This window comes from Salvelinus alpinus, chromosome 17 (assembly GCF_045679555.1).
Source record: "Salvelinus alpinus chromosome 17, SLU_Salpinus.1, whole genome shotgun sequence".
NCBI classification, from domain to species: domain Eukaryota; kingdom Metazoa; phylum Chordata; class Actinopteri; order Salmoniformes; family Salmonidae; genus Salvelinus; species Salvelinus alpinus.
In genome coordinates, this window is record NC_092102.1 from 34,072,023 (window position 1) to 34,089,413 (window position 17,391).

The 17,391-nt window shown below is 45.6% G+C and overlaps 1 protein-coding gene across 2 annotated transcripts in view; it reads left to right on the forward strand.

Annotated features, from left to right (window-relative positions):
• The window catches only part of LOC139542813 (fibulin-2-like), a 64,114-nt gene that overhangs the window by 16,686 nt on the left and 30,037 nt on the right, over window positions 1-17,391 (forward strand). For both annotated transcript variants that reach the window (XM_071348673.1, XM_071348674.1), the window contains exons 3-4: window positions 12,675-12,789; window positions 13,403-13,532. In XM_071348673.1, coding sequence (XP_071204774.1) covers window positions 12,675-12,789; window positions 13,403-13,532 — 245 coding nt within the window. The remainder of the gene's footprint in view (window positions 1-12,674; window positions 12,790-13,402; window positions 13,533-17,391) is intronic.

The following is a 17,391-nucleotide window of genomic DNA, read 5'->3' on the forward strand; positions in this document are numbered from 1 at the left end:
TAGGCAAGCAGCTTGGTGAGAAGGAAACAACTGTTGGCGCAATTATTAGAAAATGGAAGAAGTTCAAGATGACGGTCAATCACCCTCGGTCTGGGGCTCCATGCAAGATTTCACCTCGTGGGGCATCAATGATCATGAGGAAGGTGAGGGATCAGCACAGAACTACACGGCAGGACCTGGTCAATGACCTGAAGAGAGCTGGGACCACAGTCTCAAAGAAAACCATTAGTAACACACTACGCCGTCATGGATTAAAATCCTGCAGCGCACGCAAGGTCCCCCTGCTTAACCCAGTGCATGTCCAGGCCTGTCTGAAGTTTGCCAATGACCATCTGGATGATCCAGAGGAGGAATGGGAGAAGGTCATGTGGTCTGATGAGACAAAAATAGAGCTTTTTGGTCTAACTCCACTCGCCGTGTTTGGAGGAAGAAGAAGTATGAGTACAACCCCAAGAACACCATCCCAACCGTGAAGCATGGAGGTGGAAACATCATTCTTTGGGGATGCTTTTCTGCAAAGGGGACAGGACGACTGCACCGTATTGAGGGGAGGATGGATGGGGCCATGTATCGCGAGATCTTGGCCAACAACCTCCTTCCCTCAGTAAGAGCATTGAAGATGGGTCGTGGCTGGGTCTTCCAGCATGACAACGACACGAAGCACACAGCCATGGCAACTAAGGAGTGGCTCCGTAAGAAGCATCTCAAGGTCCTGGAGTGGCCTAGCCAGTCTCCAGACCTGAACCCAATAGAAAATCTTTGGAGGGAGCTGAAAGTCCGTATTGCCCAGCGACAGCCCCGAAACCTGAAGGATCTGGAGAAGATCTGTAGGGAGGAGTGGGCCAAAATCCCTGCTGCAGTGTGTGCAAACCTAGTCAAGAACTACAGGAAACGTATGATCTCTGTAATTGCAAACAAAGGTTTCTGTACCAAATATTAAGTTCTGCTTTTCTGATGTATCAAATACTTATGTCATGCAATAAAATGCAAATTAATTACTTAAAAATCATACAATGTGATTTTCTGGATTTTTGTTTTAGATTCCGTCTCTCATAGTTGAAGTGTACCTATGATAAAAATTACAGACCTCTACATGCTTTGTAAGTAGGAAAACCTGCAAAATCGGCAGTGTATCAAATACTTGTTCTCCCCACTGTATATATAAGTGCTGTTATTGTGAAGTGGAAAAGTCTAGGAGCAACGATGGCTCAGCTGCGAAGTGGTAGGCTACAGAAGCTCACGGAACGGGACCGCTGAGTGCTTAAGCGCGTAGCTCGTAAAAATGGTCTGTCCTCGGTTGCAACACTCACTACCGAGTTCCAAACTGGCTCTGAAAGCAACGTCAGCAAAATAACTGTTCATCGGGAGCTTCATGAAATGGTTTTCCATGGCTGAGCAGCCGCACACTAGCCCAAGATCACCATGCGCAATGCCAAGCATCGGCTGGAGTGGTGTAAAGCTCGTTGCCATCGGACTCTGGAGCAGTGGAAACACGTTCTCTGGAGTGATGAATCACGCTTTACCATCTGGCAGACTGACAGATGAATCTGGGTTTGGCAGATGCCAGGAGAACGCTACCTGCCCGAATGCATAGTGCCAACTGTAAAGTTTGGTGGAGGAGGAATAATGGTCTGGGGCGTTTTGTCATGGTTCGGGCCCTGTAGTTTCAGTGAAGGGAAATCTGAACGCTACAGCATACAATGACATTGTAAACAATTCTGTGCTTCCAACTTTGTGGCAACAGTTTGGGTAGGCCCTTTCCTGTTTCAGCATGACTATGCCCCGTGCACCAAGCAAGGTCCATACAGCAATGGTTTGTCAAGATTGGTGTGGAAGAACTTGACTGGCCTGCACAGAGCCCTGACCTCAAACCCATCAAACACCTTTGGGATGAATTGGAACGCCGACTACGAGCCAGGCCTAACCGCCCAACATCAGTGCCCTAATGCTCTTGTGGCTGAATGGAAGCAAGTCCCTGCAGCAATGTTCCAACATCTAGTGGAAAGACCAGCTCCATATTCATGATTTTGGAATGAGATGTTTGACGAGCAGGTGTCCACATACTTTTTGTCATGTAGTGTTTATGATCGGCTACTAAACACAATTTCCAATAGCACACTGACTCATCTAATGATGAAGATGAAGCCACAGGCTACTTCCCACCAGTCTTGGCAATAGCATATCTCAAGATGAGCTGCTTATAAAAGCTGCTGCTGTTTGCAAAAAATGTATAGTTGTTGAGAAAAATAGTTACTGTTGGTTCCACAGACAGATTAGTCTTCTCTTTCCAGAAGTAGGCATTTGCTTTCCAAACTTTACATTTTTCCCGCAATTGTATTTTGAAATTTGCAAAAGACAGACAGACAGCTGCAACCAACCATAGAAATATAATCCATAGATGGCAGTTCCCATTCAAGTCAGGACTAGCAGCCATTGATATTGTACCTATAAGTTTAATCTTCAAATTGCCAGGGTAAGAAGTTCCAAAACCCTTCTATGGATTATATATGTCTATGGCCACAACACAACAAGTTGTATATTTGGCTAGCATGCTGGCCAAATAGCAGCATTTCCGACTATAGGCAACCAGTAACTGCCAAAATAAAGGAAACACTTGAGTAAATGAGGGATACAAATAATATGTCATGGTGTGGGGTGCATTTTTCCTGTCATGGTTTAGGTCTACTTGTAGAATCTTTGACAAGGATCATTAAAGCTGTTCTGGCAGCTCGTAGTGGCCAAACACTCTGGCAGCTCCTGACTGGCGGGCGGCTCTGGCAGCTCCTGACTGGCGGGCGGCTCTGGCAGCTCTGGCAGCTCCGGACTGGCGGGCGGCTCTGGCGGCTCCTGACTGGCGGACGGCTCTGGCGGCTCCTGACTGGCGGACGGCTCTGGCGGCTCCTGACTGACGGACGGCTCTGGCGGCTCCTGACAGATGGGCGGCTCTAGGGGCAGACGGGCGGCTCTAGCGGCTCAGGACAGACGGGCGGCCCAGGCAGCGCTGGACAGACGGGCGGCTCAGGCGGCGCTGGACAGACGGACAGCTCAGGCGGCGCTGGACAGACGGGCAACTCTGACCTGCTGAGGCGCACTGACAGATTTTTTATTTTATTTGCTTTGTCTCTTGGGCCCCCTATGGGCTTGGGTCTGGCCCCTGTCTCACACAATTGACCAGTCACATTTATTTATTATGCAGTTACCCAATCAAGGCAGGGCCCCCCAATTATCCACATGTGCTCCCTACCTCTTCTCCTCCCCCAATCTGACGATTAGCTGAGCGGCAGTATGCAGCAGCAGGCTGTCTACATTCATCGAGAGCGGGCTCCTGAATCCTCCTGTGGTTGGTGGTTGCAGTAAAACATTTTTTTTTAATATAAATTACATATATTACATATATAATATATAATATATGTATTTATTTTCTCCATAAAAAATTAAGAAAATGCTGCCTCTTGGGGCCCCAATGGGCCTGTGCTTCAGCCCCGGTAAGCTCCTGCATTAATCTGTCCCTGGTAGCATCTGGGAGTGAACTAGGCAGATATGTAATTTTAGTGCTGATGAAAAGGAGTGTGAATTCCAGACCTGGCCACATCAGGGTTCATCTTTACCGCTACTTTGAGGGTAGCGCTTGGAGGTGGTTGATCCTCTAGCCAATCTACTGTAGGGGGCTTTCCAGGACATTTCCTGGAAGGCTTATCTCACTATTGCATGTCTTTACCGTAAAAGGGCAAACGGATCCACAAAACCACTCAGAATTGAAAATACGAACCCGACAAAGCCATATGCAGGAAACCAGATCGTCAACAAGACCTAGAAATAGCATGAGATTTGTGATAAATACAACTGAATAACAGCTCTGCCACTTGTATCCATCTGCATTAATGTAATTGCAATTATGGTTACGTAAGGCCAACGGCTTGCAGCTATTTTCAGCATACTATAAATCTGTTCTCATGGTTAAAGATTAGATGATATGCTTTATTATTCTTCATTGATGTGATTTGACCTGGCAGTCAAACATTTGCAAAGGGCCAAATAAGATTAGAGAGGTTCACCTGTGTAACCACAAATCAAATCAAATCGTTATTTGTCACATGCGCTGAATACAACTGTGAAATGCTTACTTACAACCAACAATGCAGTTTTAAGAATAATTTTTTAAAATAGAAATATAACAAATAATTAAGGACAGATCCCGGAAATGCAACCCTCTTTAGTGTGTGTGTGTTTATATTTGGTGAGGTCATTGCTGTATAACTCTATTGGATTAGGTTTTTGAATACTTAATTATCAATATTCAAAGAAAAGGGCCTTGACAGTGGAACCAGAGCCTTTTAGAATAAGGCAATAATGAAAAGCTAACACCTTTTGGAAATAACAACTGTTCTTTCTTTACAGTAATGTTCCCGTCTGAATGGCTGCATATAAATGAGACTGTTTTAACTGCAGCTTGCAAATACAACCATGCTGAGCAATCCCCCCCCCCCCCCCCCCCCCCCCCCGTGGTATCTGATGTTACAAAATGCAAAATCTGGATTTGGATGGATGTGCCAAGGCATGGAATTAAACAATATCCTGTCCTTTGGCTTGTGAAAACAGGCGGTGATATATTACCCATAGAACACCAACAGGAAATGGCTCCACACGTTGGAGTAAATGAGAGGTCTGGCGAGGGTGTGTTGCATCTAACCATAACCCTACATGTAGGGAAATAATCACATTCAAGAGCTCTATCCTTGAAATGCAGATTGATTCTAGTCTGTTTCAATGTCAATCAAAATCAAATGAGTTGTATTTATTTGCATTTTTCACAGAGATATTTTACACAATGCTTAGCAAAACAGTGGAAAGGAACAAACAACCAGACCTAAACTAACTATTTATACTGTATACTGTAACATTGATTGCATACAGTGTTGTGTGTGCGTGATATTACTGCAACTTAACAGGCTGACAGACAGATGTAATGACAGGCCAAGAAAAGAGAGATGTACCTAGAACCATCTATCAAGGCCACCTCCACAACTTTCCTCCTCACATGATAAATCAGCCATGGGGGTGATTACACACCTGAATGGAACATATTTGCTTTAGTCTTCTAATTAGAGAGATGCGGCATATTCATGGGCTGAGCTTAGACATGGTTCCGCTACTCCAGGTAATTGTTTCAAGGCTGTAAAGTGGCTGTTTCAGTCTAAATGTTTGACCTTAATCTGCAGGGTCTCCTTTCAGAGCCTTTTTGATGTTGTTAACTCAAAGGCCTCAATTCAATCAAACCTGCATTATGGTATTTTCAAAATAGCTCTTTTCCCCATAAAAAAAAAAAAAACTTAGAATGGTCTTGGGTTCTGTAAAAACTCACAGATTTCATAATAAGAAGTATGTGTTTTTGGGCAGACATTTGTAAACTAAGACCTTGCACAAATATTGCTTTGGCATGTTCAACTTAATTCCAGTCAAACTGCGAATAATATCTTACCTTCTTAATGAGCACATGGGACCATTCTGTACTACGTTTTATGATTGCTATACTGATTCCAGCTGGAGATAAAAATGAGTAGGATGCAAATGAAACAGATGACTGATGAAGCTCTGTCTTATAATAATAACAAATTCACGCAGGTTCAAAGAACATTGTCAGAGAGCGCAAATGGGGACAGATATTTATGCATCAAAGAGGCCTTGCCTCCTCTGAGGTTCCCTATCTTTTCATTTCTAAACCTATAAATTATTCACTGCTGTGCAGCGCATTCTCCACTGGAAATAAACAGCTTGGTGCTCACATGAAAAGGCATGTCAAGGAGAGTGGGCCATCAGGACCAAAACAAAGGAAAGTGAATCACTAAGAAAAGTTGGGGAAGTTAATTAATGACGAGAGAATTAATGATCAGTTAACATAAGCTCCTTCAAACAAATACTTTTTTTGCTTATGTGTTATACTATGCTAATTTGACATTATTTATCCTTTCTGGCTGTTTCTTTAATTGGACTCATGCTTTAGTTGATTTTGTAGACTGTGGAGTTTAATCATGGTATTGGGTAAAGATCTCCACTTAGCACTTTTCTCTGTACCGCCTCCAGCTGCTCTTCTATTAAATCAAGTGCTACATTTTAATCAGCCTACATAATAATTGACAAATTAAAGTTATAAAAGGTATACAAATTCGTTTTTACAGTCTGCTGATTTAGAAACAGTGCAGCTGGAAGGCCCACAAACATAAAACAGTTTTAGAACAATGTCCCAGTTTTGTGTTTCACAAGGGTAAACCCTTCAATAATATCATAACAGTCTTAAGATATTATGTCGTTTTATGAAATGTCATTTGTCAAAACCATTGTAATGCACAAAAGAGGCTTGAGTTAACGCTCCTAATTAATTTAACTGTCATTTGACCAATGTTGTCCCCAGGGTGGTACGGATTACTTGAACATTTTAATTTATTACAGATTACATGACAATAAAACATGATTAGTAACAAAATCCATTGAATTACTCAAAATGAATAATGATTAATTTTGAGTAATGATAACTTTTGGATGACTTCCTTGGTTAGACGGCATCTGCCTCCTCAATTGATTCTGCATACCGATCAGTTCCTTAGGCAAGTGCTGGCTCAAATTCCTGCTGCATCTTCTTGATGACATGGCATCACTGCTAAAAGATCAGCTTCACTATCAGGGATGGCTTTCCCAACCGTCATTCTTTGATTGTGAAATTATAGGCCTTTACACCCAGACACCAAGCAGATTGGGCCAGTAAAAGAGGAAATGGTCATTTGAGTGTCTGACCCACCCTTACCTTGGGCTCCCGAGTGGCGCAGCGGTCTAAGGTACTGCATCTCAGTGCTAGAGGCATCACTACAGACCTGGTTAGATTCCAGGCTGTATCACAACCGGCCATGATTGGGAGTCCCATAGGGCGGCGTACAATTGGCCCAGCATCGTCCGGGGTAGGATGTCATTGTAAATAAAAATGTGTTCTTAACTGACTTGCCTAGTTAAATAAAGGTATAAATAAAAAATAAAATAATACCATAACATGTTGGTATGATAAAGATGTCAATAGACAGATGTAATGGATCTAAGAGAAATCAGATTATTTGTTGTCCCAGTGCTTGGGAAGTGAACAGGGTGGAGCTGTGTTGACACAAAGATCATGATGTTTTTTTTTTACAAATCCTGACGTAAAAAAAAAAGTTTCTGTGGAAAGCCACCAACGAGAAAAAATGTGGGCGTTTTGGAGATTTCAAACAGATTACAACAGAAGGGAAAGCTTTAATTCCCACTAAAAACAGTGTGGCTCAGCGAGCTTTAAAATAGGTTCCAAAACAGTATGTGTTTAAGGCAACCATTTGCAGCCCACATCTTGATATTAGAAAAAAACATCTAAAATGTAATCAGATGTTTTTAAGAATATAACTGTAATTTTTAAGTAATCCGGTCAGGTTACAGATACTTTATTTTTGTAATCTAATTAGTACTAATTTACTAGCCAACCCTGGTTGTCCCATGATAATATAAACTATCTCATAAGAGAGACATGGTCCAAGATGGTTGTAGCAGAGGACTTGGCAGCCTAGTTGGGAAGGAGCAGTAACAGAACGCACAGTCATAAATGAACACCTATCAATAGGCAGCAGTGGTAATACATTTCACAGGCAATAATATTGCACACTACAAATTTGAATGGCCAGTACTTAACGCTGAAAATATATAAAGACATCATTTATATTAATATTAGAAACATTCAAAAACATTACTGAAAGGGGATAAACCAAATAACGAGAGGCACCAGCCCACAACCTGTGGCTAAAAGGTGAATTTGACTGGCGTGCGCACCTCACAGAGACAATTCACAGAGGTGGTGAGTAGAGTAGAGCAGGTTAGCGATAGAACAACGTCAATAATAAAGCTAGTCCTGCCCGACTATATTGCTGACGCATGCCAGATCTTACAATGCCTGGATAGCTATTTTACCTATGTTATAGCAATCTGGTTCCTGAATGCAGAGTCGACTACGTGGCATGCAACCATTGGTTGATGCAATGCAACACGTGAGAAGGGGAACACGACCAAACATTTCTTAATAAATTACATGATTATCTGTCTCTGGCATTCTTTTGTTATGCAAAACTAGGGCTGTCAGAGTTAATATTTTAACTCGAGTTAACTTTTTGTAATTTTTGTGCACCTTTTTTTTATTGTGTGATTAATCGCATGGTCTGAAAGTGTTGAATTTTTTTGTTTAATTTTTTGAATTTCACCTTTATTTAACCAGGTAGGCAAGTTAAGAACAACTTCTCATTTACAATTGCGACCTGGCCAAGATAAAGCAAAGCAGTTCGACACATACAACAACACAGAGTTACACATGGAGTAAAACAAACATACAGTCAATAATACAGTAGAAAAATAAGTCAATATACAATGTGAGCAAATGAGGTGAGATAAGGGAGGTAAAGGCAAAAAAAGGCCATGGTGGCGAGGTAAATACAATATAGCAAGTAAAACACTGGAATGGTAGATTTGCAGTGGAAGAATGTGTAAAGTAGAAATATAAATAATGGGGTGCAAAGGAGCAAAATAAATAAATACAGTAGGTAAAGAGGTAGTTGTTTGGGCTAAATTATAGATGGGCTATGTACAGGTGCAGTCATCTGTGAGCTGCTCTGACAGCTGGTGCTTAAAGCCAGTGAGGGAGATAAGTGTTTCCAGTTTCAGAGATTTTTGTAGTTCGTTCCAGTCATTGGCAGCAGAGAACTGGAAGGAGAGGCGTCCAAAGGAAGAATTGGTTTTGGGGGTGACTAGAGAGATATACCTGCTGGAGCGCGTGCTACAGGTGGGTGCTGCTTTGGTGAGCAGCGAGCTGAGATAAGGGGGGACTTTACCTAGCAGGGTCTTGTAGATGACCTGGAGCCAGTGGGTTTGGCGACGAATATGAAGCGAAGGCCAGCCAACGAGAGTGTACAGGTCGCTGTGGTGGGTAGTATATGGGGCTTTGGTGACAAAACGGATGGCACTGTGATAGACTGCATCCAATTTATTGAGTAGGGTATTGGAGGCTATTTTGTAAATGACATCGCCGAAGTCGAGGATCGGTAGGATGGTCAGTTTGACGAGGGTATGTTGGCAGCATGAGTGAAGGATGCTTTGTTGCGAAATAGGAAGCCAATTGTAGATTTAACTTTGGATTGGAGATGTTTGATGTGAGTCTGGAAGGAGTTTACAGTCTAACCAGACACCTAGGTATTTGTAGTTGTCCACATATTCTAAGTCAGAACCGTCCAGAGTAGTGATGCTGGACGGGTGGGCAGGTGTGGGCAGCGATTGGTTGAAGAGCATGCATTTAGTTTTATTTGTATTAACCAGACACCTAGGTATTTGTAGTTGTCCACATATTCTAAGTCAGAACCGTCCAGAGTAGTGATGCTGGACGGGTGGGCAGGTGTGGGCAGCGATTGGTTGAAGAGCATGCATTTCGTTTTACTTGTATTTAAGAGCAGTTGGAGGCCACGGAAGGAGAGTTGTATGGCATTGAAGCTCGTCTGGAGGGTTGTTAACACAGTGTCCAAAGAAGGGCCAGAAGTATACAGAATGGTGTCGTCTGCGTAGAGGTGGATCAGAGACTCACCAGCAGCAAGAGCGACATCATTGATGTATACAGAGAAGAGAGTCGGCCCAAGAATTGAACCCTGTGGCACCCCCATAGAGACTGCCAGAGGCCCGGACAACAGGCCCTCCGATTTGACACACTGAACTCTATCAGAGAAGTAGTTGGTGAACCAGGCGAGGCAATCATTTGAGAAACCAAGGCTATTGAGTCTGCCGATGAGGATGTGGTGATTGACAGAGTCGAAAGCCTTGGCCAGGTCGATGAATACGGCTGCACAGTATTGTTTCTTATCGATGGCGGTTAAGATATCGTTTAGGACCTTGAGCGTGGCTGAGGTGCACCCATGACCAGCTCTGAAACCAGATTGCATAGCGGAGAAGGTACGGTGGGATTCGAAATGGTCGGTAATCTGTTTGTTGACTTGGCTTTCGAAGACCTTAGAAAGGCAGGGTAGGATAGATATAGGTCTGTAGCAGTTTGGGTCAAGAGTGTCCCCCCCTTTGAAAAGGGGGATGACCGTAGCTGCTTTCCAATCTTTGGGAATCTCAGACGATACGAAAGAGAGGTTGAACAGGCTAGTAATAGAGGTTGCAACAATTTCGGCAGATCATTTTAGAAAGAAAGGGTCCAGATTGTCTAGCCCGGCTGATTTGTAGCGGTCCAGATTTTGCAGCTCTTTCAGAACATCAGCTGACTGGATTTGGGAGAAGGAGAAATGGGGAAGGCTTGGGCGAGTTGCTGTGGGGGGTGCAGTGCTGTTGACCGGGGTAGGGGTAGCCAGGTGGAAAGCATGGCCAGCCGTAGAAAAATGCTTATTGAAATTCTCAATTATAGCGGATTTATCGGTGGTGACAGAGTTTCATATCCTCAGTGCAGTGGGCAGCTGGGAGGAGGTGCTCTTATTCTCCATGGACTTTACAGTGTCCCAGAACTTTTTTGAGTTTGTGTTGCAGGAAGCAAATTTCTGCTTGAAAAAGCTAGCCTTGGCTTTTCTAACTGCCTGTGTACATTGGTTTCTAACTTCCCTGAAAGTTGCATATCATGGGGGCTATTTGATGCTCATGCAGAACGCCACATGATGTTTTTGTGTTGGTTAAGGGCAGTCAGGTCTGGAGAGAACCATGGGCTATATCTGTTCCTGGTTCTAAATTTCTTGAATGGGGCATGCTTATTTAAGATGTGAGGAAGGAATTTAAAAAAAATACCCAGGCATCCTCTACTGACGGGATGAGGTCAATATCCTTCCAGGATACCCGGGCCAGGTCCATTAGAAAGGCCTGCTCGCTGAAGTGTTTCAGGGAGCGTTTGACAATGATGACTGGAGGTCGTTTGACCGCTGACCCATTACGGGTGCAGGCAATGAGGCAGTGATCGCTGAGATCTTGGTTGAAAACAGCAGAGGTGTATTTAGAGGGCAAGTTGGTTTGGATGATATCTATGAGGGTGCCCGTGTTTACGGCTTTGGGGTGGTACCTGGTAGGTTCATTGATAATTTGTGTGAGATGTGTGAAAATACCCTGAAAACATCCATAATACATCATATATACAGCTGAAATCAACAATGCTATGTCAAAACAAGTTGACTTTGAGGTTAAAGAAATTGTGCTTAATCAATTTACCTGATTTTGCTAACTGTTAGTTTGGACACAATCAAGACGCCAACATGCAATGTATTTTATATAAAACAATCTTAAATTACAGCTCAATTTGAGCAAATTCTGAATTTGAGATTAATCGTGATTAATCACATCAAATCTGAAAAAATATTTATCGTTTGACAGCCCTATGCAAACAAAAACTATGTATTGATGGGACTAGCGATAGCATAGGCCTTGGTAAGCAAACATGTTACATTAGCAGCAAACTTAGAGGCAAACGAGGAGTTCATGTGGGAGAAATGGCCGGAAAGAGGCACATTATAGATTGACCTAATTCAGAGAAATACAGTATTGTAGGCTACAGGCCTCCACCTTTCCAGCTGGAATGGCTACACTGGGAAACATATCTTTGACCTAGAGGGTTAGGTTCAGTCTGTCCAAATGTAACGGAGTTAAGAACGTACCGTAAACTCACTCCATAGCTAGCTTGAAATGGCTCGGATTGCACCATCCAATCGGTACCTTTTCGGTGGCCCAACCCTTTGGAATGTTGTCAAGGACGGCAGTCACATGTGTTGCAAAGCAGAAGGTCATTGGTTCGAGCCCAGAATGGGGCAGTCGGACAGTGGAGGAAGCTAAACTGTTAGCAGCAAACTAAGCCCTGTTACACAAAGAACTACAGTACAGTACAGGAAACACCAATCAACATTGGAATGCACTGATCTGGAGTCATCATAGTCATGATCACTGGGCAGGCTCTAAATTAGATTTTCTTTTTTTTTTCCTCTCTCTGTTCCTAGTGCTGGATGGGGTGATATTGTGTTGCCTGAACACTGATTAGCCTTCAAGCTAAGATTTTGTATACATTGGCTCTGAAGTGTACTTTATAGAGTCTAAGGTTTCACAGTGCTCCCTGCCAGGGAAACAGAGAGAGGGAGACGGAGGTGGAAAATAATAAATAATTTGTTCCTCATGCTGCTGAATGTGAATTCAGTCTATTTACCAAAGCACATTCAGAGCAAAGTCAATCCCTCTAACAGACACGTGGAACAGTAACAGTCAAGCTGGGATGCAGACACACTCTCAGTAAACTGCCTTAGATTTATGTATCTTTGGATATTGCATAGACTACAATGTTACACATTAAATCCCTACTTCCATGAAGGACTGAGTGAATGATAGTCAGAGACTTTGAGATTGTCCTCTCCAATGGTGATCTCTCCTTAATTCTATTTAGTTAGCCACTTTTCTTTTTTCATTTCATGTGTTCCCTCAAAAAAATGGAACTAAAACCCCATCTGTCTGTTGGTGTGTTTGTTTTGTGTGTGTGTGTGTGTGTGTGTGTGTGTGTGTGTGTGTGTGTGTGTGTGTGTGTGTGTGTGTGTGTGTGTGTGTGTGTGTGTGTGTGTGTGTGTGTGTGTGTGTGTGTGTGTGTGTGTGTGTGTGTGTGTGTGTTTCTGTAGTTTCTTCCAAGGAGTTGGTGGAGACCTGCTGTGAGACAGGGGAGAAGTGGGCCTCAGCCAATGGCCACTGCAGCAACATGGAGCTCCCCAGAGAGGACAGACACTCCATCTGTCGGTACGCCCATGGAGACACACTAAACACAAGTTTTAGGAAGCCCAATTTTTCTGTAGTAATTACTCATTGGTAGTGACCAGAGTTTGTCCTACTTAGTTATAGAGTGTGTTATAAATGTCAGCTTTGCTGCTTTCACTATGCAAGTTTGTTTCTGCTTCAGCCAACTTGTTTTTGACGGCAAGCCAACTATGCATTAGTTTAGTTTTTAGCCTACTTGTAAAATATGATCATCTTATAAATGGCATCTTACGTGATTTCGCTTCGTGGGCCCATGTCATTATTGTATGGCATGATTCCATGAAAGTTGTATTTGTGGTTGATGTGTTAAATATGAAGTGAATGAGATCACGATCTATAAAGAATTTGTGCCAATATGAAAACTAGACATTTTACAGGCCCTCACACATTATATTGCACAGCGTACTAGTGTGAATTTTTGCCCTAATAGACTTCCAATTTGATTCCATAACATTTCCAGATGATGCTGGTTTTGGCCAGAGGGAGGCACAGCTAGCCAACACACTGCTAGTGTAGAACCACAGTTAGGTCTAGGTACAGTCAAAACACTGACTCAAATTTTAACATCTCTCCTGTGTGTGTCTCTCTCTGCCAGGACGGCTCAGAGACAGTGCTGTCTGGGCTCTCTGAAGGAGAGTCGCTGTTTCTCTGGTATGAATGCAGCCAGAGAGGGAGTTGTGTGTGAGGTGGACAACAATGACCAGTGTGGAGCTGACTCCTTCAAGGTAAATGTGGTTCCCATGAGTTGGTTGGTTGGTTTGGTGGTGCTAGCTGTAACCCCAGAGTTATGGGTTTGATTCCCACATAGGCCACATTCCATATAGTGAAATGCCACAACCAACTCCTACCTCTTTTCTAACACTGAATATACAGTATATAACCAACTCCTACCTCGTTTCTAACACTGAATATACAGTATATGCTTGGATTTGGAATGAAAGCGTTTGTTAAATGGCAATATATTTTATGTTACCTCATTCTCTGATCTGTTGACAGAGCCAACATAATTTGCTGGGGGACTCCCCAGAAATTATTTAAGGTCAAACATAGCCTACCTATAATTAATGTAAATCAAACCAAATGCATCTACAAGACATGAATAGCCACAGTTTCATTCATTAAACGTACAGAGACAACTGTAAAAGCAGTTAAAAGAAAACCTCCCTTCAGATTTCCACTGGCCCTAGTCATTGTCAGTGAAGACCACACCAATTACCTCTTATTCAATTTAGACAACTCAGAGAGGGAGGAAAATGTTTGTGGTCAAGGTTCCCACAGATTTATGAGCTTCACGCTGTAACGGTGCGTAGAGTGATGGGTGTGGAGTCAGGTGCAGAGAGCAGAGGATTCGGAAAAACACTTTATTCCGTACAATAACCGCGCACAAAGAGGGTGACGCCGAACACAGGCGTAAACACTCCAAAATAATGTACTCCACAGGCACATACGCTGTACAGCGGACAATCCAAAAAACAGAGACACTCCTATTCCAAATACAGCAAAACAATCCCGCTCTAACACATGCGGGCTAACTAAACTTAAATAACCCCAACCCAAAAACCCCAAACAAGGAACATGTGAAACCAATTAGACCCAACAAAACAAAAAGGGAAAAAGGGATCGGTAGCAGCTAGTAGACCGGCGACGACGACCGCTGAGCGCCACCCGAACAGGAAGGGGAGCCACCTTCGGTGATATTCGTGACAGTACCCCCCCCCCCCCCCCCCACGACACCGGCACCGGCCTCGAGGACACCGGCCTCGAGGACGACCCGGAGGGCGAGGCGCCGGGCGATCCGGATGGAGGCGATGGAATTCCCTCAGCATATATGGATCCAATATGTCCCCCACCGGGACCCAGCACCTCTCCTCCGGCCCGTACCCCTCCCAGTCCACGAAGTACTGCAGGCCCCTCACCGGCGTCTCGAGTCCAGAATGGCCCGTATCGTGTACGCCGGGGACCCCTCGATGTCCAGAGGGGGCGGAGGGACCTCCGGAACCTCACTGTCCTGCAGGGGACCAGCTACCACCGGCCTGAGGAGAGACACATGAAACGAGGGGTTAATACGATAATACGAAGGAAGTAGTAATCGATAACACACCTCGTTTATCCTCCTCAGGACTTTGAATGGCCTCACACACTGCGGACCCAGCTTCCGGCAGGGCAGGCGGAGGGGCAGGTTTCGGGTCGGGAGCCAGACCCTGTCCCCCGGTGCGAACACGGGGGCCTCACTGCGGTGACGGTCAGCGCTCCTCTTCTGCCGTCCACTCGCCTGTCTTAGTGATTCTTGGACGGCCCTCCAGGTCTCCTTAGAGCGCTGCACCCACTCCTCCACCGCAGGAGCCTCGATCTGGCTCTGATGCCACGGTGCCAGGACCGGCTGGTAGCGCAACACGCACTGAAACGGTGACATGTTGGTGGAGGAGTGGCGGAGTGAGTTCTGGGCCATTTCAGCCCAGGGGACGTATCTCGCCCACTCCCCTGGCCGGTCCTGGCAATACGATCGCAGAAACCTACCCACCTCCTGGTTCACTCTCTCCACCTGCCCATTACTCTCCGGGTGATACCCCGAGGTCAGGCTGACCGAGACCCCCAGACGTTCCATAAACGCCTTCCACACTCGGGATGTGAACTGGGGACCCCGATCAGAAACGATGTCCTCGGGCACCCCGTAGTGCCGGAAGACGTGGGTGAACAGAGCTTCCGCAGTCTGTAGGGCCGTAGGGAGACCGGGAAACGGGATAAGACGGCAGGACTTAGAGAACCGATCCACAACGACCAGGATCGTCGTGTTTCCCTGAGACGGGGGAAGGTCAGTGAGGAAAGCCACCGATAGATGAGACCACGGCCGTTGTGGAACGAGGAGGGGTAGTAACTTCCCTCTAGGCAAGTGCCTAGGAGCCTTGCTCTGGGCGCACACCGAACAGGAGGAGACATAGACTCACACGTCCTTAACTAAGGTGGGCCACCAGTACTTCCCCCTAAGACCCCGCACTGTCCTCGAATTCCCCGGGTGACCCGACGAGGGTAGACTATGAGCCCACCAAATCAATTGATCACGGACAGCAAGCAGCACGTACCTACGACCCTCCGGGCACTGTGGAGGCGCAGGTTCCCCCCTTAGTGCCCGCTCGATGTCCGCGTCCACCTCCCATACTACCGGTGCCACCAGCCTAACAGCCGGAATGATGGGAGTAGGATCGATGGACCGATCCTCAGTGTCGTAGAGACGGGACAGCGCGTCGGCCTTAGTGTTAAGGGAACCTGGTCTATACGAGATCGTGAATCTGAATCTGGTGAAAAACATGGCCCACCTTGCCTGACGAGGATTCAGTCTCCTAGCTGCTCGGATATACTCCAGGTTACGGTGGTCAGTACAGATGAGGAAAGGGTGCTTAGCCTCCTCGAGCTAGTGTCTCCACACCTTCAGGGCTTTAACCACAGTCAACAGCTCCCTGTCCCCCACATCATAGTTTTGCTCCGCCGGCCCGAGCTTCTTCTAAAAAAAGCACAGGGGCGGAGCTTCGGTGGCGTACCTGTGCTCTGTGAGAGCACGGCTCCAACCCCAGCCTCGGATGCGTCCACCTCCACTATGAACGCCAAAGAGGGGTCCGGATGTGCCAACACCGGAACGTCGGTGAACATCGCCTTCAAACGGAGGAAAGCTCTGTCCGCCTCTGCCGACCACTGCAAACGCACCGGCCCCCCCCTTCAGCAGTGAGGTAATGGGAGCCGCCACCTGACCAAAACCCCGGATAAACCTCCGGTAGTAATTGGCAAACCCTAAGAACCGCTGCACCTCCTTTACCGTGGTCGGAGTCGGCCAATTACGCACGGCCTTTACGCGGTCACACTCCATCACCACCCCCGAGGTGGAAATGCGATAACCCAGGAAGGAAACGGCTCGTTTGAAAAACTCACATTTCTCAGCCTTAACGTACAGGTCATGCTCCAGCAGTCGCCCAAGTACCTTGCGCACCAAGGACACATGTGCAGCGCGTGTAGCAGAGTAGATCAAGATATCGTCAATATACACCACCACACCCTGTCCGTGCAGGTCCCTGAGAATCTCGTCTACAAAGGATTGAAAGACGGCTGGAGCATTCTTTAACCCATACGGCATGACGAGGTACTCATAATGGCCAGATGTGGTACTAAACGCGGTTTTCCACTCATCTCTCTCCCGAATACGCACCAGATTATACGCGCTCCTGAGGTCCAGTTTCGTGAACAACCGCGCTCCGTGAAATGATTCCACCGCCGTAGCGATGAGAGGTAGTGGGTAACTAAAACCCACCGTAATGGAATTGAGACCTCGATAATCAATGCACGGACGCAAACCTCCCTCCTTTTTCTTCACAAAAAAGAAACTTGAGGAGACGGGTGACATGGAGGGCCGAATGTACCCCTGTCCCAGAGCTTCCGTGACATATGTCTCCATAGCCAACGTCTCCTCCTGGGACAATGGATACACGTGACTCCTGGGTAGTGCAGCGTTTACCTGGAGGTTTATCACTCAATCCCCGTGTCGATGGGGTGGTAATTGGGTCGCCTTCCTTTTACAGAAGGCGATAGCCAAATCGG